This window comes from Sycon ciliatum, chromosome 5, assembly GCF_964019385.1.
Source record: "Sycon ciliatum chromosome 5, ocSycCili1.1, whole genome shotgun sequence".
Classification (NCBI taxonomy): domain Eukaryota; kingdom Metazoa; phylum Porifera; class Calcarea; order Leucosolenida; family Sycettidae; genus Sycon; species Sycon ciliatum.
Genome location: NC_088647.1, coordinates 36,353,853 through 36,368,882, shown reverse-complemented (window position 1 = coordinate 36,368,882; position 15,030 = coordinate 36,353,853). Strand labels below are relative to the sequence as shown.

Here is a 15,030-nt window from a genome sequence, read left to right as displayed (position 1 = left end):
CGGTTCCGGCGGCCCTGGATATTGTGTTTGCACAAACGAGCAGTGTTTCCTATGACTGAGTGATTGTACATGTATGTTCGTGTATACTACAAGTACCATCATTCCTTTCACAAACTAGACTGTTAATGCTGTGTATCCCCAAACCTCATTATTTTTACCCGTGTGGCCTACGCAATGCATGACGGAGTCGTGCAAACCCTGTAATGCACAACGTACAGCAATACCACAAGGAATAGCACTACATCATGACAGCAGGCATCTACACAGACTGCAACTAACCTGGTTCTCGGCTTCCAGGCTTCGTGTGACTAGTCTACGGCGCGCAAAGAAAACCATTTTTCATGTTTTGCTTCTTTTGACTGTGTACTGCGGGTAAACCGACTGCAGCGTGAATGTACTCCTCCAAACTCCAGCTAGCTATGGTCATGATGGATCTGGACGCCGGCCGGTAGATAAGTGTTGAGTTCTGCGGTAGTGCGGACCTGAGCCAGCTAAGCTGAGGGCGGCAGCAGACAAGGCTGTAAACACTGACAAGTACTTTAGTGCGCTAGTAACAGCTAGCTAGCTAGCGTCCTCGAATTGCGAAATAAATGCAGCCTCGCGGAGTATGACACATTGTGCTAATAATAATGTGAAGTTGAAAACTGTGCTTTCTCTCTATTTTTTTGCTTGTAAAGCTCGTTCTATTCTCCTCTGAGGAAAATGGTCTTTGAAAGAGCCTGTACGTAGTGTAGATGTAATGCTTGTGTTTGGCTGTGCGCACTAGCTGGCTCGCTGCATCGCGAAGTAGTATTTTGGAGTAGAGACTTGTGAAGCACTTCTACTCACTCCTGGCAAGTCGGACTGCCCAGTATCATCCTCGATCAACGCGTGCGGTGCGGGGCAGCAAGCTTGGTTTTGTACTCGCAGTCCACGCTTTCATTTGCAAAATGGAAGGTAATGGCGCGCCCCTCCACGGGCTGCTCTTGCTCCTCGTAGCGCTTTTCTCAAGCGCACCAGTCTGCCTCGGATCCGGAGTTAGCGGGTCGGTACCGTCGGGCGTTCCGGAGCTCGTTGGGCACTTGAAGCCGTTCGGATTCCAACGACCAGCCGAGTATCCCATCGACGAGGTGATTGATCCGTACTCGCTGACACCTGAACAATTCTACACACAGTATGTGGAGGCTGTACGTCCGGTAGTGTTCCGTGGCGCAGCCAAGCACTTCAAAGCCTATAGCGAATGGACCAAGCCTCGCCTGATGTCGCAGTACGGCAAGCTTGAACTAAGAATCGAGCCGCGCAAGGACGGCTCAGCCAAGCACCCGGTGGGCGCGCTGGGGTTCGGCCGCGACACCATGGAGAACTTTGTGCGTGGCCTGGAGACGTCGGATAACTACGTGGTATCGGAGCTGCCCTCGCCCATGTACGGCGATGTGGAGCTGCTACCGTGCATGTCGTGCGGTCGGCTGCTGCGTAAGGTAAGCGAGGTCAACCTGTGGATGAGTGGTGGGGGGACACGCAGTCGCCTGCACCGCGACGCCTTCAACGCCATCAACTGCCAGATCAACGGCACCAAGGACTGGATCATGATCCCGGCCAATCAAACCGACAACGTGTACTTCAAGGCATCCAGCGACTGGGAGCTGGGTGGGCTGTCGCCGGTGAACACCGACTCCATCGACCTGAAGAAGTACCCCAGAATCCGGGACGTGCCCTGGGGCATCACCACAGTAGAGGCTGGGGACTGCATCTACGTTCCGGGAGGTAAGAGAGACCCCGTGATGGGCAGGTCGAGTCTCAATCATGTGGCAAGGCCCACAGGACTAGTTGTGCTATGTTTTCACGATGACAGCGTGAACAAGGCGAGGACGCACTGTATGGGAAACAGTGCTCCTGACTACAACCATAAACCGGTTGGTAGAGCCTGGGTCTTGCGACTATTTGAACCGTATGGGGCAATGCCCCGGTTCAGACCCTCATCATCTTTCTAGGGGCGTAGGTGGTTTGTGCTGGTAGTCAGGAGCACTGTTTCCCATACAGTGCGTCCTCGCCTTGTGCACGCTGTCATCGTGAAAACATGTTACCTATCAGGCAAGGCTTGCATTATATACCATAGCGGTGCTGGTAGAACCAGATTTCAGCAGCTGCCTGTGCCCTATCTCTGTCAGCCTTACCTCTCAGACCCGGCGGAACCGGTCCGGTTGGTCGGGCCATGGCCGGACCCACTTTTGCCCATCAACGTGTGTTTACTGCTGAGGAGGTCATGTGTATACCCCGCTCCATATCCTACACAAACTGTATGAAAGACTAGGGTATGACCGGGGGCAATTATTTATTTTGTGAGTTGGGTTTGTGAATAAAAGTTAAAAAAATAAAAATAAAAATAGCCGGATCAATCGAAAACTGCTTTCCGCCGGTCCTGCCTCTATGCCCTTTCCCTTATACCTGATCTCTATCATTGAAGTTATGCTCTCCAAGCCCTGTACCCTGTGTGTACTCAGCATACCGGTATTGCAGTGTTGAAACACAGGTGGTGATCAGTGCACGATTTGTTGGCATGTTCTCACTGGTCACTTGTCTGTGTTAGTGGTTGACATGGGAGATGTAGTCGTATGATGATATCATATCTAGTAAGGTGGATAACGGACTAAGTTTGTACAGTCAAACCTCTTTAGGACGAACCGTGATCAAGGAACCGATGATATTTGTTCGCAATAACGGGAGTTCTTCTTATCCATATATTTTACCCAGTGAATACACAGGGTTTATCCAATACAGTTACGAATACTAGTTCTTCTTAGGCAAACATTTGTCTTATCAGTGTTCTTCCTAACCAGGTTTTACTGTATTCCTATCCTGGGATTTCGGAAGGTATTTTAGGTATGCTCGGCCATTGTTGGAGCCAATCTAGGTAGGGACCCTGAACTAAAAATATCAAAAGCCAGAGCCAACGATTACCATCAATCACAGGGTGCCCGGGGCAAGAAGTGGTACATGTACTGTCAACAGCGCAATGACTGCAGCACCGCCTTTTTGCCTACTATTGGTGCTGCAAGTATAGTATTGGATTGACCGCAACGGCCTTGTTGTCGTTGTATTGTTGTGGGCATGTGAGATCCCTATTGAACATACACATTGTATACTACACTGCCCTTAGCTTGTGTGAGGATGGTTGTACAGTGCTGGCAACTGAAATCCGACCCCTGAGCGGTGCGCTCACATCGCAAAGACGCAACACGGGATGGTGAAACTACGAAACAGAGACCGCTAGAATGTGGACGCACCGCTAGTAGGGGGTCGGATTTCAGTTTCCAGCGCTGTATGTTGTATGTTGTTGGTGTCATGCACAACTGTTCTTTAGGTCACTATCATCAAGTCAGGTCTTACGGCTTGGTTAACGTTGCCGTGTCCGTGCTCTTCTCCCGCCTGGAGTCCCCGCACGCTCTCGGCTTTGACCCGGCCGAATGCCGCGGTTTGGAGCCGAGGTTTGTGCCGCTGAGCGAAACGCCGGAGATCCTGTGGGCGTACCCGGGTCATGGAATGATGACGATGGGATGCATTGATGATAACGCAATGGTGTAAGTCAGATTCATTTTCTGTAAATCCACTAGTTTCGCCAGCGATTAAATTTTGCTGATTCCGCCGCTTGGTGCAAACCGGCCAAAGCAAATCGTAGGCCAAAGCATGATCAAGCCATGGCTACATGGGAGAGCTTCAACTGCCGATCAATTTCTTTTTTTGACTCCCCCCCCCCCCCCCCTCCCCCATCTGCCAAAGTTTGATGACGGCCAAGGGCTTCATTTCTCACCCGCCGAAATTTGTTGATTTACAATATTACTATTGCAAGACACAATGGGCCAGTGCACAAGGCTTTGGTTGTCGTTGCTACTGCTTAGTAGGTTCATGCACATCGTGCAATCGTTGCACAATCAACATACAACAGCTGTGTGATGATTGCGCAATGCACTACCTGCATTGTCATAGCTCTCATGATAATGATTATACCTTTGAGCACGTTGAGCGCACCAGCTACATCTACTGAAGTAGGTAAATACTTTATGTACACATTGTTGATCAAGATTTGATGTGACCAACCCGGAATTACATTTTTTAGTACCCCCCCCCCCCCTCTCCCCTCATACTCACACACTTAGTAACTGTAGCTATGGAAACCTTACTTCGGTCGCGCCTTGTCACTAATCAGCAATGCTGTGTGTGCGTGTGTGTGTGTGCGCGCGCGCATGTGTGTGTGCGTGTGTGTGTGTTCCGGCGTGTACATGTGCATGTGTGTTTTCGCTCTTACCGTACAGATCCATGATCTTCTCCATGAGTGATGGTAAACCGGTGTCAAAGAAGCAGTTCTTCGCACAAGAGGTAAATCCACAGTGCATCCACAGTGCATTGCCCATCAGTGTGTGAAGAATGGGGTGTGGGAGGAATGGGGTGTGTGAAGAATGGGGTGTGGGAGGAGGGAGAGGCTTCTTAACCGTGCGTATCTATGTCTTTTCTGTGTACATGTATTATGTTTGACCAGTTCACAATTCTGATTCTCGGAGCAGCAATGTCGCTTGGCGCTGGGGTCGTTGTTGGTACTACATGTACTACTAATACCTAGCACGGATATCTGGTCTACATAGGTCATATAAATAATTGTCTGATTGTTATTACCATCTGATAATTGGCCGAAAAAGCCCTGGAACACGGAGTTAAAGCAAAGAGATAGCCTTGTTCCATTGCAAATTTGTGTAGATGGCCTACCAGATGCTATGAATGTTCAATGTGGAATTTTTGTGGATACTCAAGAGAGATATTTGAAAGGTGTTTGCAGTACCGTCTTCTTTGCAGGGGTAGTCTATTGCTATTTTTACAAACGGAAATGCCTTGTAATGTTGCTGCATGCGGGACTTGTGGAGATGTCGCTTGTGCATCGTTGTTGAGACTCAACTAGAAATCTCTCTCTCTGTCTCCCTCTCCCTCTCGTTCTCTCTCACTCACTCATTCACTTACGCGCGCGCGTGCACACACACACACACACATGCACGCACACACACACCATGTACCCACACACACACACCGTGACACACACACACACACACTCTCTCTCTCTCACTCTCTCGCTCTCGTTCCTTCTCTCTCTGTCTCCGCTCTCTCCCTCTTCTGTGTACGCAACTATGTTTGCCACGGTTGACGTTCTTTGTTCGTACTTTCAGAACACCCCCTTTGATCAAGGAGATGGAGGGAAGGCAGTGAAAAAGGTTTGGAGAATACTAACACATGCTCGTACTGAATGAAGAGTTCAATTCATTTTTAAGAATCTCTTATTGCAGGGGGGATTCCCTGGTCTCCAAACCTTTGTGGGTTCCAGTTCACATGCTTTCTCTGTGTTCATACCGGATACTTGCCATACCGTGACCACCAGGCCCCGGGTACTTTGTAAACAGCGGAGCCATCCTTCTATCGTTACCAGTAGATGACAGCACTAGGCAGTATACATATCATTGCATACGTTGTACTGTAAATATACAAAATTTCGGCGCTGCAAAATTTCGGCACGATTTTTGACATTTCGGCGGCAATTAAATTTATTTTCGGCGTGGGGTAGAGGGCATGGTATAGTGCGACAGATGCTGCGAAAAATTTCACCGGCGTTTTAATTTAGGCGTTTTGGGTCGGTGCCGAATATAGCCGAAATTAAATAGCTGCCGAAAATTTGTATATTTACGTTGTATTTTGAAGCACACATTTGAAATAGCAGTGTGCAGACTGTGGTGCTGTTTGCTAACCTTGCTCGGTTTTCAGTATCCTGTTTGCTGTCTGACATGACATGCCGTGTTGCTGTTGCTGTGCATGTTCACCGTGTTCGTGTGAAGATCTGGAAGCTGCTTGACACGGATCAAGACGGCCTCATCTCGCGCTCCGACATCGGTAACATTTCACGCGACGACTGGCGCGAGATGTCTCACATCATGGAGCCTGACGTGGTCTTCTCGAACTCCTACGATTACGAGTATGCCGTGCTGGATTACACCATGGTCAGGTATGGATCATCTGTGCAAGAGTCTCTGTTGAACTTTGCCATTGTCAGCCTGTTCTCTCTGCTTGTTTACCTACCAATTCGCTGTTTGCTGACTGAGCCTTGTCTCTGAAGAGTTCTCTGCTCCGTGCCCGATAGCACAGCTCTCCACAGGATGAATTTCCCGTCCATGTATCGGTGCTGGTCATGCTGTATTTACGTGTGTACCTTTATCTTCTCAAAGTTTTATTTTTTTATTGAAAACCACACTTGAACGTTCAGACATGTGAATGTGCACATAGACAGTGCACACGTGTATGTATAGAGAATGCAGCACAGAAACGGCAGTGGTGGTGGCACTGTCATCCCGTCGCATCTCTATACCCCCCCCCCCCCCCCACACACACACACTCACCCTACCCACGCACCATGAATCTCTAGTCACTACTGGTGCCGGTCTAAGGCATGCTTCACCACCTTGCTGTTGCGTCTATGCATTGAAATAGTTTCGCACACCCACCAGACACGCTCCGTAACTTCTTGTGGATTCTGCTGGGCAGGTATGATGCACCGATGAAGCTTTGAACTAACCGGCATAGAGTAGCACAGCTTAGCGCATTGTGTGGTTTAAAGCAGCAGACAGGATGGTGCCCCTGTATTAGGCTTGTTAGTGTTGAATACGAAAAGGACGCATTGCTCCGGTAGAGCGAGACAACGACGTAGCGACAGTCAACAGCCAGGGAAAAGTGCTGGAATGCCTAGAGAATCGCATCAAGGACCTCACCCCGGCATAGCGCTGCGATTAAGCATTTACAACGACTTTTGTTAAGCATGCGATCAGTAATTGCGGTAGATGATAATCAGGACCAGGACATCACCAGACAAACCAACGGGTGGAGTGGTCAGATGGTGGTAATTCCTCACCTGCCCGTAAGCGCTTAAGCGTGGCTGGGTACGCTGACAGCTGAGCTTGTGCAAACCAATGTCGTTCGGCTCCTGCTACTTCTGCTGCCGTCAGCACCGGTACTGTCACTACTGATCTTGGCTTATGACCGCTTGCTAAACGGACATAGACTAGTGGGGCACTGGTGTTGGCGGTGTCGACGTGGGTTTCCCCCCTCGTGACTGTCGCAGTCTGCCGTCGGGCATTTTGTACGAACCGTAAGCACCAGGCAGTCACCCTGGTAAGACGCTCCCACGTCGAATATGTGGCAGGATCTAGTCGAGATGGCGTCACCTGGCTGGCGAATGTCATACATGGCTTCTTCTTCAGCTCACCAGGTAGTTGCGGAGGGGTAGCAAGCTCCACAAGCGGCCACTCTGCCTCTGGTCTGGTCAGGAAGTCCGGACCACTCCACCATGTGTGACGTCCAACGAGGTCCAGCACTTTCATACCTCGAGATGGGAAGTCGGCTGGGTTGAGGACTCCTGGTACGTGTCTCCATTGGCTAGCTTTGGTGTCGGCTTGAATCTCACCGACCCGGCAGGCGACATCTGAAGTGAAGTTCTTGGCATGGCTCCTCACCCAGTACACGACGTTGAGGGAATCGGTCCAGAACACATGTTCAGCAACAGGAATAGCGAGGGCTTGGCTGACAACTTTGCTGGTGCGCAGGCCAAGTACTGCACCTCGCAACTCCAACTTAGGGATGGTGACTTTCTTGATTGGGGTTGCCCGCGCCTTGGCGAATGCAAGGCTGACCTTCACAAAACCATCCGGATACGCCGCGCGGACATAACTGACAGCTGAAGTGGCGTGCGCCGAGGCATCGGTGAAGGTATGTACTGTGAGCTTCGCGATGTCAGCCTGGCGCTCCATGCTTTTGAAGCATCGTGGCACTTTGATCCCAGCTAGATCTGGTAGTTCTGCAAACCACCTCTGCCACTTGGTCTCCAGCTCTGATGGGAGACGGTCATCCCAGGAACAGCCGAGAATGCATGCCTCCTGGAACAGCAGTCGAGCCCTTATCGTAAACGGCGAAATATGCCCTCTTGGGTCATAGATGCTGGCCATCTTGGATAGGACGCTTCGTTTCGTCAGCCGCTGGTCGTCCGGTGTGTTGTAGCGATAGCTGAACGTGTCAGACGCAGCGTCCCACACGACACCAAGCGTCTTCACGACTGCAGCTGATGCGGCGTCGCTGCAATCATCGATGCTCACCAGTGCGTCGGCTGCTCGGTCGGCCTCCGGGATAGAACGGAGCACGTCACGGCTGTTACTGCGCCATTTCCGCAGGTGAAACGAGCCCATGTGGAGCAGGTCCTGCACCCCCTGCCGTACTGAGATGCCGGCTGGTACTGATGGTTGTGAGTTCAGGAAATCGTCAACGTAGAACGATTCCTCGACCGCTGCTCGGGCTGCTGAGTCGTACTGTTCCCCATGCTGTGCGGCTACCTCCCTCAGAGCTCGGCAGGCGATGAACGGTGATGCCTTCAGTCCGAACACGAGCCGAGTAAACTCGTAAATGGATGGTTGCTCGTCTGTCGACTTGCGCCACAAGAAGCGTACGTACCGCCGATCTTGCTGTTGTAGCTGGACCTGCAGGAACATGGGCTCGTTTCACCTGCGGAAATGGCGCAGTAACAGCCAGTTTCGTTGTTGTGTGTGGCGGGTCGGATGGGCAGGGAGGCTGGGCCCCTGACGCCTGGACAACATGTGCGCGTGCACAAAAGTGTGTGTGTGTGTGTGTGTGTGTGTGTGTGTGTGTGTGTGTGTGTGTGTGTGTGCGTGTAGTAGTAGTAGTAGTAGTAGTAGTAGTAGTAGCAGCGGCCGCCGTGAGAGGAATCGTTTCCGACGATAAGAAAATCTTTCAAATAGTTGAACATCTTGACAATGTGTGTGTTCTCTGCTCTGGTGGAGGACGGTTGTACTTTTCCGGGCTCTTGTTTCTGGCCTCCGTCCGTGCTTGTTCTCGCCGTTGTGGACGGCCTGGGGTGTCCCCAGCCGTCCAGGCCAACAGTGCCTGAGGTGGGGTATTCACCGACAGGAGACTTGGTCGGATAGTTACAATGCCGACACTCTCCTCGTCGCCCCCACCTCGGAGTCCTTCGCGAGGCTTTGCAAGCCCGCGAGTGGAGCAAACTACCGCACGAAGACGACGACTTGGAACGACTCTGAGCGTTGGCTCATGGAATGTTCGCTCTGTTGTGGAGAGTGATGGACCAGTTCTAGCGGCAGCCGTGAGAGGAATCGTTTCCGATGATAAGCCAGATCCATAGCTGCTGGAGATGGCTCTCTCGAACATGGTCCCGCTCGTCGTTCTATATTGTCGGCCCCGTAAGGGGACACGTGACCGTAATGGCAGTGTTTACCAGGACCAGGACCAGGCGTGTATGTGTGTATGTGTGCGTGTGTGTGTGCGTGTGCGTGTGTGTGTGTGCGTGTGTGTGTGCGTGTGTGTGTGTGTGTGTCTGCAGAACTGTCCTGAGTCGTGCATTGCAAAAGCAAGGCAAGATGAGCAGAGAGGACTTCACCAGTGTATACACAGAGGTAAGCGAGGTGTTGAGCCACTTCATCAAACACAGCATCCAGCGAAAATCAATTGTGCACGTATGTTCACGCATGTACCTGCGAATAATACATGGCCGATTTGGCTTTGGGCACACGGCTGCTGTTTTTCAGGAAACCGTGTCGAGTGTACATACATGTCCGCAAGGTTGCACAGTGCTTAACAATGTCTTGTTTTTGTACTCAAGTTGCATTTCTGATTGGTAAAGTAAGCAAGCATAGGACACTAAGCCCGATCAAGTTGGTTGGTTGGCATAATTGTTTTATTTTACTTCGCCAGAATGAACAGGCATTGCTGCCTTCTTGCCTGGACAAGTGGATTGTCCAAGCTCTCACAAAAAGACGAAGAAAGTGTGCAAGGTGTTCCTGCACCACCAATGATCCACCAGGAATTTCCCTAGCTGGTGGCGGCGGTGAATGCCTGTGCCTTTGATGGAATAGAATTGTCCTGTCAGAATTCTGTTAGGGTGTTTGTGACAAAGGTTTCTTTATGTGCTTCTCTCTCCCTGAGTCTCTCTCTCTCTCTCTCTCTCTCTCTCTCTCTCTCTCTCTCTCTCTCTCTCTCTCTCTCTCTCTCTCTCTCTCTCTCTCTCTCTCTCTCTCTCTCTCTCTCTCTCTCTCTCTCTCTCTCTCTCTCTCTCTCTCTCTCTCTCTCTCTCTTTCTCTCTGTCTCTCTCTCTCTCTGATGCAGGTGATCCGTGGAAGTGACTACTATGCCAACAAGGTACTGATGCTGACACTCCAGAAAGTGGGGATTTAGAAAGCAAAAACGTTGTGCTGATGTTTTGTATATTTCCGTCGGTTTTAGCGTATACCATGATATCAGCTGCAGCTGTAGATTAAACAATAGAACATTGCAGAAGGGAAGGTGCAGCATGTCCTTGGCCTAATTCGTTCATAGCTACAGAGGGCGTACACAAACAATCAACATGTAAGTATGGATGGTGACATTTTGTTACAATAATGACGCAAGCCACGCATATGAATAAACATTTCACATACCGTATTTTACAGGTTGTAAGTCGACCCCGATTACAAGTCGACCTCCAGACTCGGGTCCTCGATTTACCGATATAAGGGTAAGGGTAAAGGGTAAGGGTAATATAAGGGTAATATAAGTTATACCCCGGTTGTAAGTCGCCTTCCCCTTTTAGGTCGGTTTTTAGGTCATTAAAAGGTTGACTTATAACAGGTAAAATACGGTAGTTTTAATATTTTGATAAAGAAAAGGCCTTCTTCATGTTGATGGTTACCCGTGTGTGTAAACTGTGTTTGACCACTGACTCTGTGTGCCTGACGTGTACCTACTACAGCTGTCTGACCACTGACTCTGTTTGCCTGACGTGTACCTACTACAGCTGTTTGACCACTGACTCTGTGTGCCTGACGTGTACCTACTACAGCTGTTTGACCACTGACTCTGTGTGTCTGACGTGTACCTACTACAGCTGTTTGACCACTGACTCTGTTTGCCTGACGTGTACCTACTACAGCTGTCTGACCACTGACTCTGTTTGCCTGACGTGTACCTACTACAGCTGTTTGACCACTGACTCTGTGTGCCTGACGTGTACCTACTACAGCTGTTTGACCACTGACTCTGTTTGCCTGACGTGTACCTACTACAGCTGTTTGACCAGCTGGACAAGGCCAAGAAGGGTGCCATTACCTGGAAGAAGGTGAAGAAGGGACTGCTAGAGGAAGTTCTGGAGCCTTTCCTGATGTCCGAGGAAGAAGACGGTGGAAATCACTTTGCCGACGGAGATGGCGACGACGTAGCGGGGGAGGAGGAAGCCCTGGATGGAGCGGATCTGATGCGGAGCGTGATGGGCCGCGATGAAGGTGACATTGAGGGCGACGAGAGTTTGAGCGATTCTGAGCGGGAAATGGCGCTGGAAGAGTACCAGGAGCGTGCCTCACACGTCAGCGACATCCTGGGCTTGGACCAGGATAGTGAGGCCGACACCGACAGTGACAATGAAGGCGGCGAAGAGGAAGAAGAGGACGGTGACGACGAAGATGACCCAGAGAATGCCCGACTACAGGAGCTGTATCGAACTCACATGGAGAAGGTGGAGCGTGAAAGCCACGAACAAGACCGCCTTCCTGAGGCCACCGAGGAGCTCGAGGAAATTATGCCTGCTCAGGGTGATGCTGCAGAAACGTCTCGCAAAGCAAAGACTGAGCTTTGAAGAATCAGTTTCCCACCATTTGCGATTCGTTCTAAGCGCGCTACTGATCGATATTATGCTGTGGTGAGGTCCTAGTAGAGTATTAATGTCCATTCCATTCATGTCGACCTAGTCCTCAAGATTTCAGCACACATCATGTACTGAGTAGTTCCACTCCATGTCACAAGAGTTCTCCGGAGACTCAGTCGACAAACATGCATACCAGTACATGCCCCTCATTCTCTCAGACATACCAGCTACAATTCCAGTGGCATCGAGTGCGGACACCTGCCTGATTCCACAGTGTTCCTCTGCGCAATCTATACCGATTTCTATCGAAACACTTATGAATATCGGAAGATTTGTATTTGATTTCAGATTCTATTACGAAAAAATCTCTATGGCCACTGAGCTGAATATTCACGTTATCTGCAGATAAGCAGAACCCGCAAGATTTATATGATATTGTGCCCCTGTGTTAGGCTCATATTTCTGTCCCACCGTGTGGTGATGTCAATCTCCGGTGCGTCAGTTATATTTCCACTGTGTGAGGTTTGAACAGTGAACACACAAGCGTCGGCACAATGCTGGTTTGCTTTTCACACTGTGTTTGTGTCTGAGTAGCAGCCATCATGCCAGTGATTTATCCCAGTTTTTTTTAGCTAAACTACTTTGCTTGTATTCCAAAAGATATTTCTTACAAAAAGCCTGTAAAACTGACTTGTATGTACACTGACTCTGTCGACTGCGCTTTCATACTGTGCAGATGTGATGTGTTGACGTAGAACACCTGCAGGACACAAGGGATGCGCGTAGCCCGAAGTACTCAAATCCCCCGGGGATGTTTGTGTGTGGAGGGGGTGGGGGGGGGGGGGGGGGTGGGGGGAGGTACAGAGCTTTACAGTACAAGCTGATTTCATCAGATAAGTCAGCGGATTTTCTAATGGGCACTATGTACATGATGTATGTAGCACGGGTCATTGTAGGTGCTAGCGGTGGAGACTACGAGCCTGCATAACGGAGCTTGCCAAATCTCCCCTCCCCAGAAAATGCATGTATGTGTAAAAATGTTATGATCGCAAGGCACACAACGAAAGGGAAGGAGAGGATTTGTTCAGAACTGTTTTGTTGTTGGATTCATCAGTGAATCTATGTGCTGTCCCCGGGGAAAATTGCGATTCCGCGGCCGCGTTTTTTTCCGCGTTTTTTGCGATTTTTTAAAAGACCGCGTTTTCCGCGATTTTCCCGCGTTTTTTGAACTTTTTTGTTGCACTACACGTACACACAGTGCACTGTTCGGTCAGCAACGTCTCATCGTGGCGGCTTTTTACTCAAATATGACGAGTGCTTACACCAGAGACTTGTAACTGATTGATTTCACTACATACTCACTGAAAATTGCCGCACATCAATATTACTCACCGCATATTTACCGCATATTTACCGCAAATTCACCGCAAATTATGCCATATTATGCCGCGTTTTTCCCCACGTTTTTTTGCGATTTTTTCCGCAATTTTCCCCGGGGACAGTATGTGTAACAATGGAATGGGGACTACTTGAAACTAAACTTACTTATATGGACAAATAAAAGATGATGTGACAACGTCCGGAGATTGAGTATAACGCTCCGATCCTATCCCCAGCCTAGGCTTGGCTGAGGACTCTTTCGACTCCAAGCTTTTTTCTTACAAGAGTACGGTAATGTCCTAATGAAACCGAACGAGGTCGAAACTCGAAAGACTCGAAACAGCTACATGTAGCTGTCCAGAGATTGACATGTGACAAGGCCCTATTAAAATACCATTTTTGCGATTAGCCTCGGAGTAGCTAGCCCGTGGCGGATAATGCGTGAAAATTGACAGATTCTAAATGCAGTGGGCAGAGAATGCAAACCTTATGGCAAGCACTTTCTTGAATTCTGCTCCATTTCTTTATCCACATACCAAACATGCATGAAACATACCAGACAAGTACAAGTACCAAAGTCTGCCAATTTTCCTGCCGGCGTTATCATGGTTATCCGCCTAGGGCTACCTCGGGGCCATCGTGCGGATTCGTGCCAGGCGCTAGGCAGTAAGTCACTGGCTACGCCACAGGCGTGATATGAATTATGAGAGTACATAAGCTCTCTGGGACTCGGGAGCTTATGGTTACCGGTATGCACTCGAGTTGGGTTTGTGAATAATAGTACAAAAATATTTAAAAAAAACTCTTGGTATCACCCCGACATGTCGACAGTGTCTGTGCACATGTGATACATGATGCTATTATAGTGCCAAAGAAGACGAAAGCTCCCACCCGTAGATCTACGCTGGTCAGCGCAATCTCAATATCCGACATGCGAAGCGCAGGTGGTAGCAACCAGCGGACGTGTACATGTACAGTCATGTACATGTCCGCACACTGCACCATCGATTCATGCACGCATTGGCAGCACTTCTGCGATGTTTGTGTTGCCTATTATTTTTTCAGGGCCTGGGTTAAATAGTTTGTGTCCTGCTGTGCCTGTCAATACCACACTGATACTGCATGTGTCAGTCAGTGGTGTCAGTTGACATCCTGCAGTTGGACTGGCATTGTGTCGCGGTGTGCATTTCTCATCTCTCCAACACCTTCACAAGAGTCGCAACCAAGGTCTTCCACATAATAATTATTAAAAATTAATAGTCTCCAAATTTCGTTAAAATAGTCTCCAAACTATTACTTTCACCCCTGGGCCTTCATCAGGGAGTATTGCAGTGAAATCAAAGCTGGTTCAGCTCCAGTAGATACATGTACATGTACATGTACAAATACACAAATAGGAGATCCCCCAGATAGGCGTTAGCCTTTGGGTAATCCTGAAATAAAGATTATTACAAAGTCATGTACATGCATACTGCACATGTAAGATCAACTGTGAAATACGAGAAAACAAAGCTGGAACTCACACAAGAACATTGTTCTAAGCCTAACAGTAACACCAAGAGTTCATAACCCCCAATATGGGGGTTATGAACTCTTGCTAACACTAAGACAATATTCAATAATAGCAAGAAGGTACAAGAGAAGAGCTAGAGAGAAAGGGAAACCAAAGAGGAGTCCAGGTGGGGAAGTAAAGGACGGATTGTTCTAAGACTGACATATTATTACAGTCCAGATCTCATAGTGTGCGTTTCTGGTCTGTTTAGTCTCTTCTGATTGAGAAGGACAGTCTGGACACAATCGTAGTCACACCCATCATGGCTCAGCATGTTGTCTAGGCTGTTGGGACTGCACCGATACTGAACCGGGATCGAATCAAAAGCTTTGGGAGTCCCACCACTGCACTCCTGCGATGCAGCTCTACCTGGCAAAATAAAAATAGTTCAAAGCCT

The 15,030-nt window shown here is 49.2% G+C and overlaps 1 protein-coding gene across 1 annotated transcript; it reads left to right on the top strand.

The window, feature by feature from the left end:
• The first annotated feature begins 630 nt into the window (after positions 1–630).
• Positions 631–12,407, top strand: LOC135818532 (uncharacterized). The gene is made up of 8 exons (XM_065331927.1): positions 631–1,743; positions 3,341–3,557; positions 4,290–4,353; positions 5,190–5,234; positions 5,850–6,016; positions 9,410–9,482; positions 10,192–10,224; positions 11,129–12,407. Exons 1-8 carry the CDS (start codon positions 930–932, stop codon positions 11,690–11,692), a joined length of 1,977 nt encoding a protein of 658 aa, XP_065187999.1. The 5' UTR covers positions 631–929; the 3' UTR covers positions 11,693–12,407.
• Positions 12,408–15,030: the final 2,623 nt, after the last annotated feature.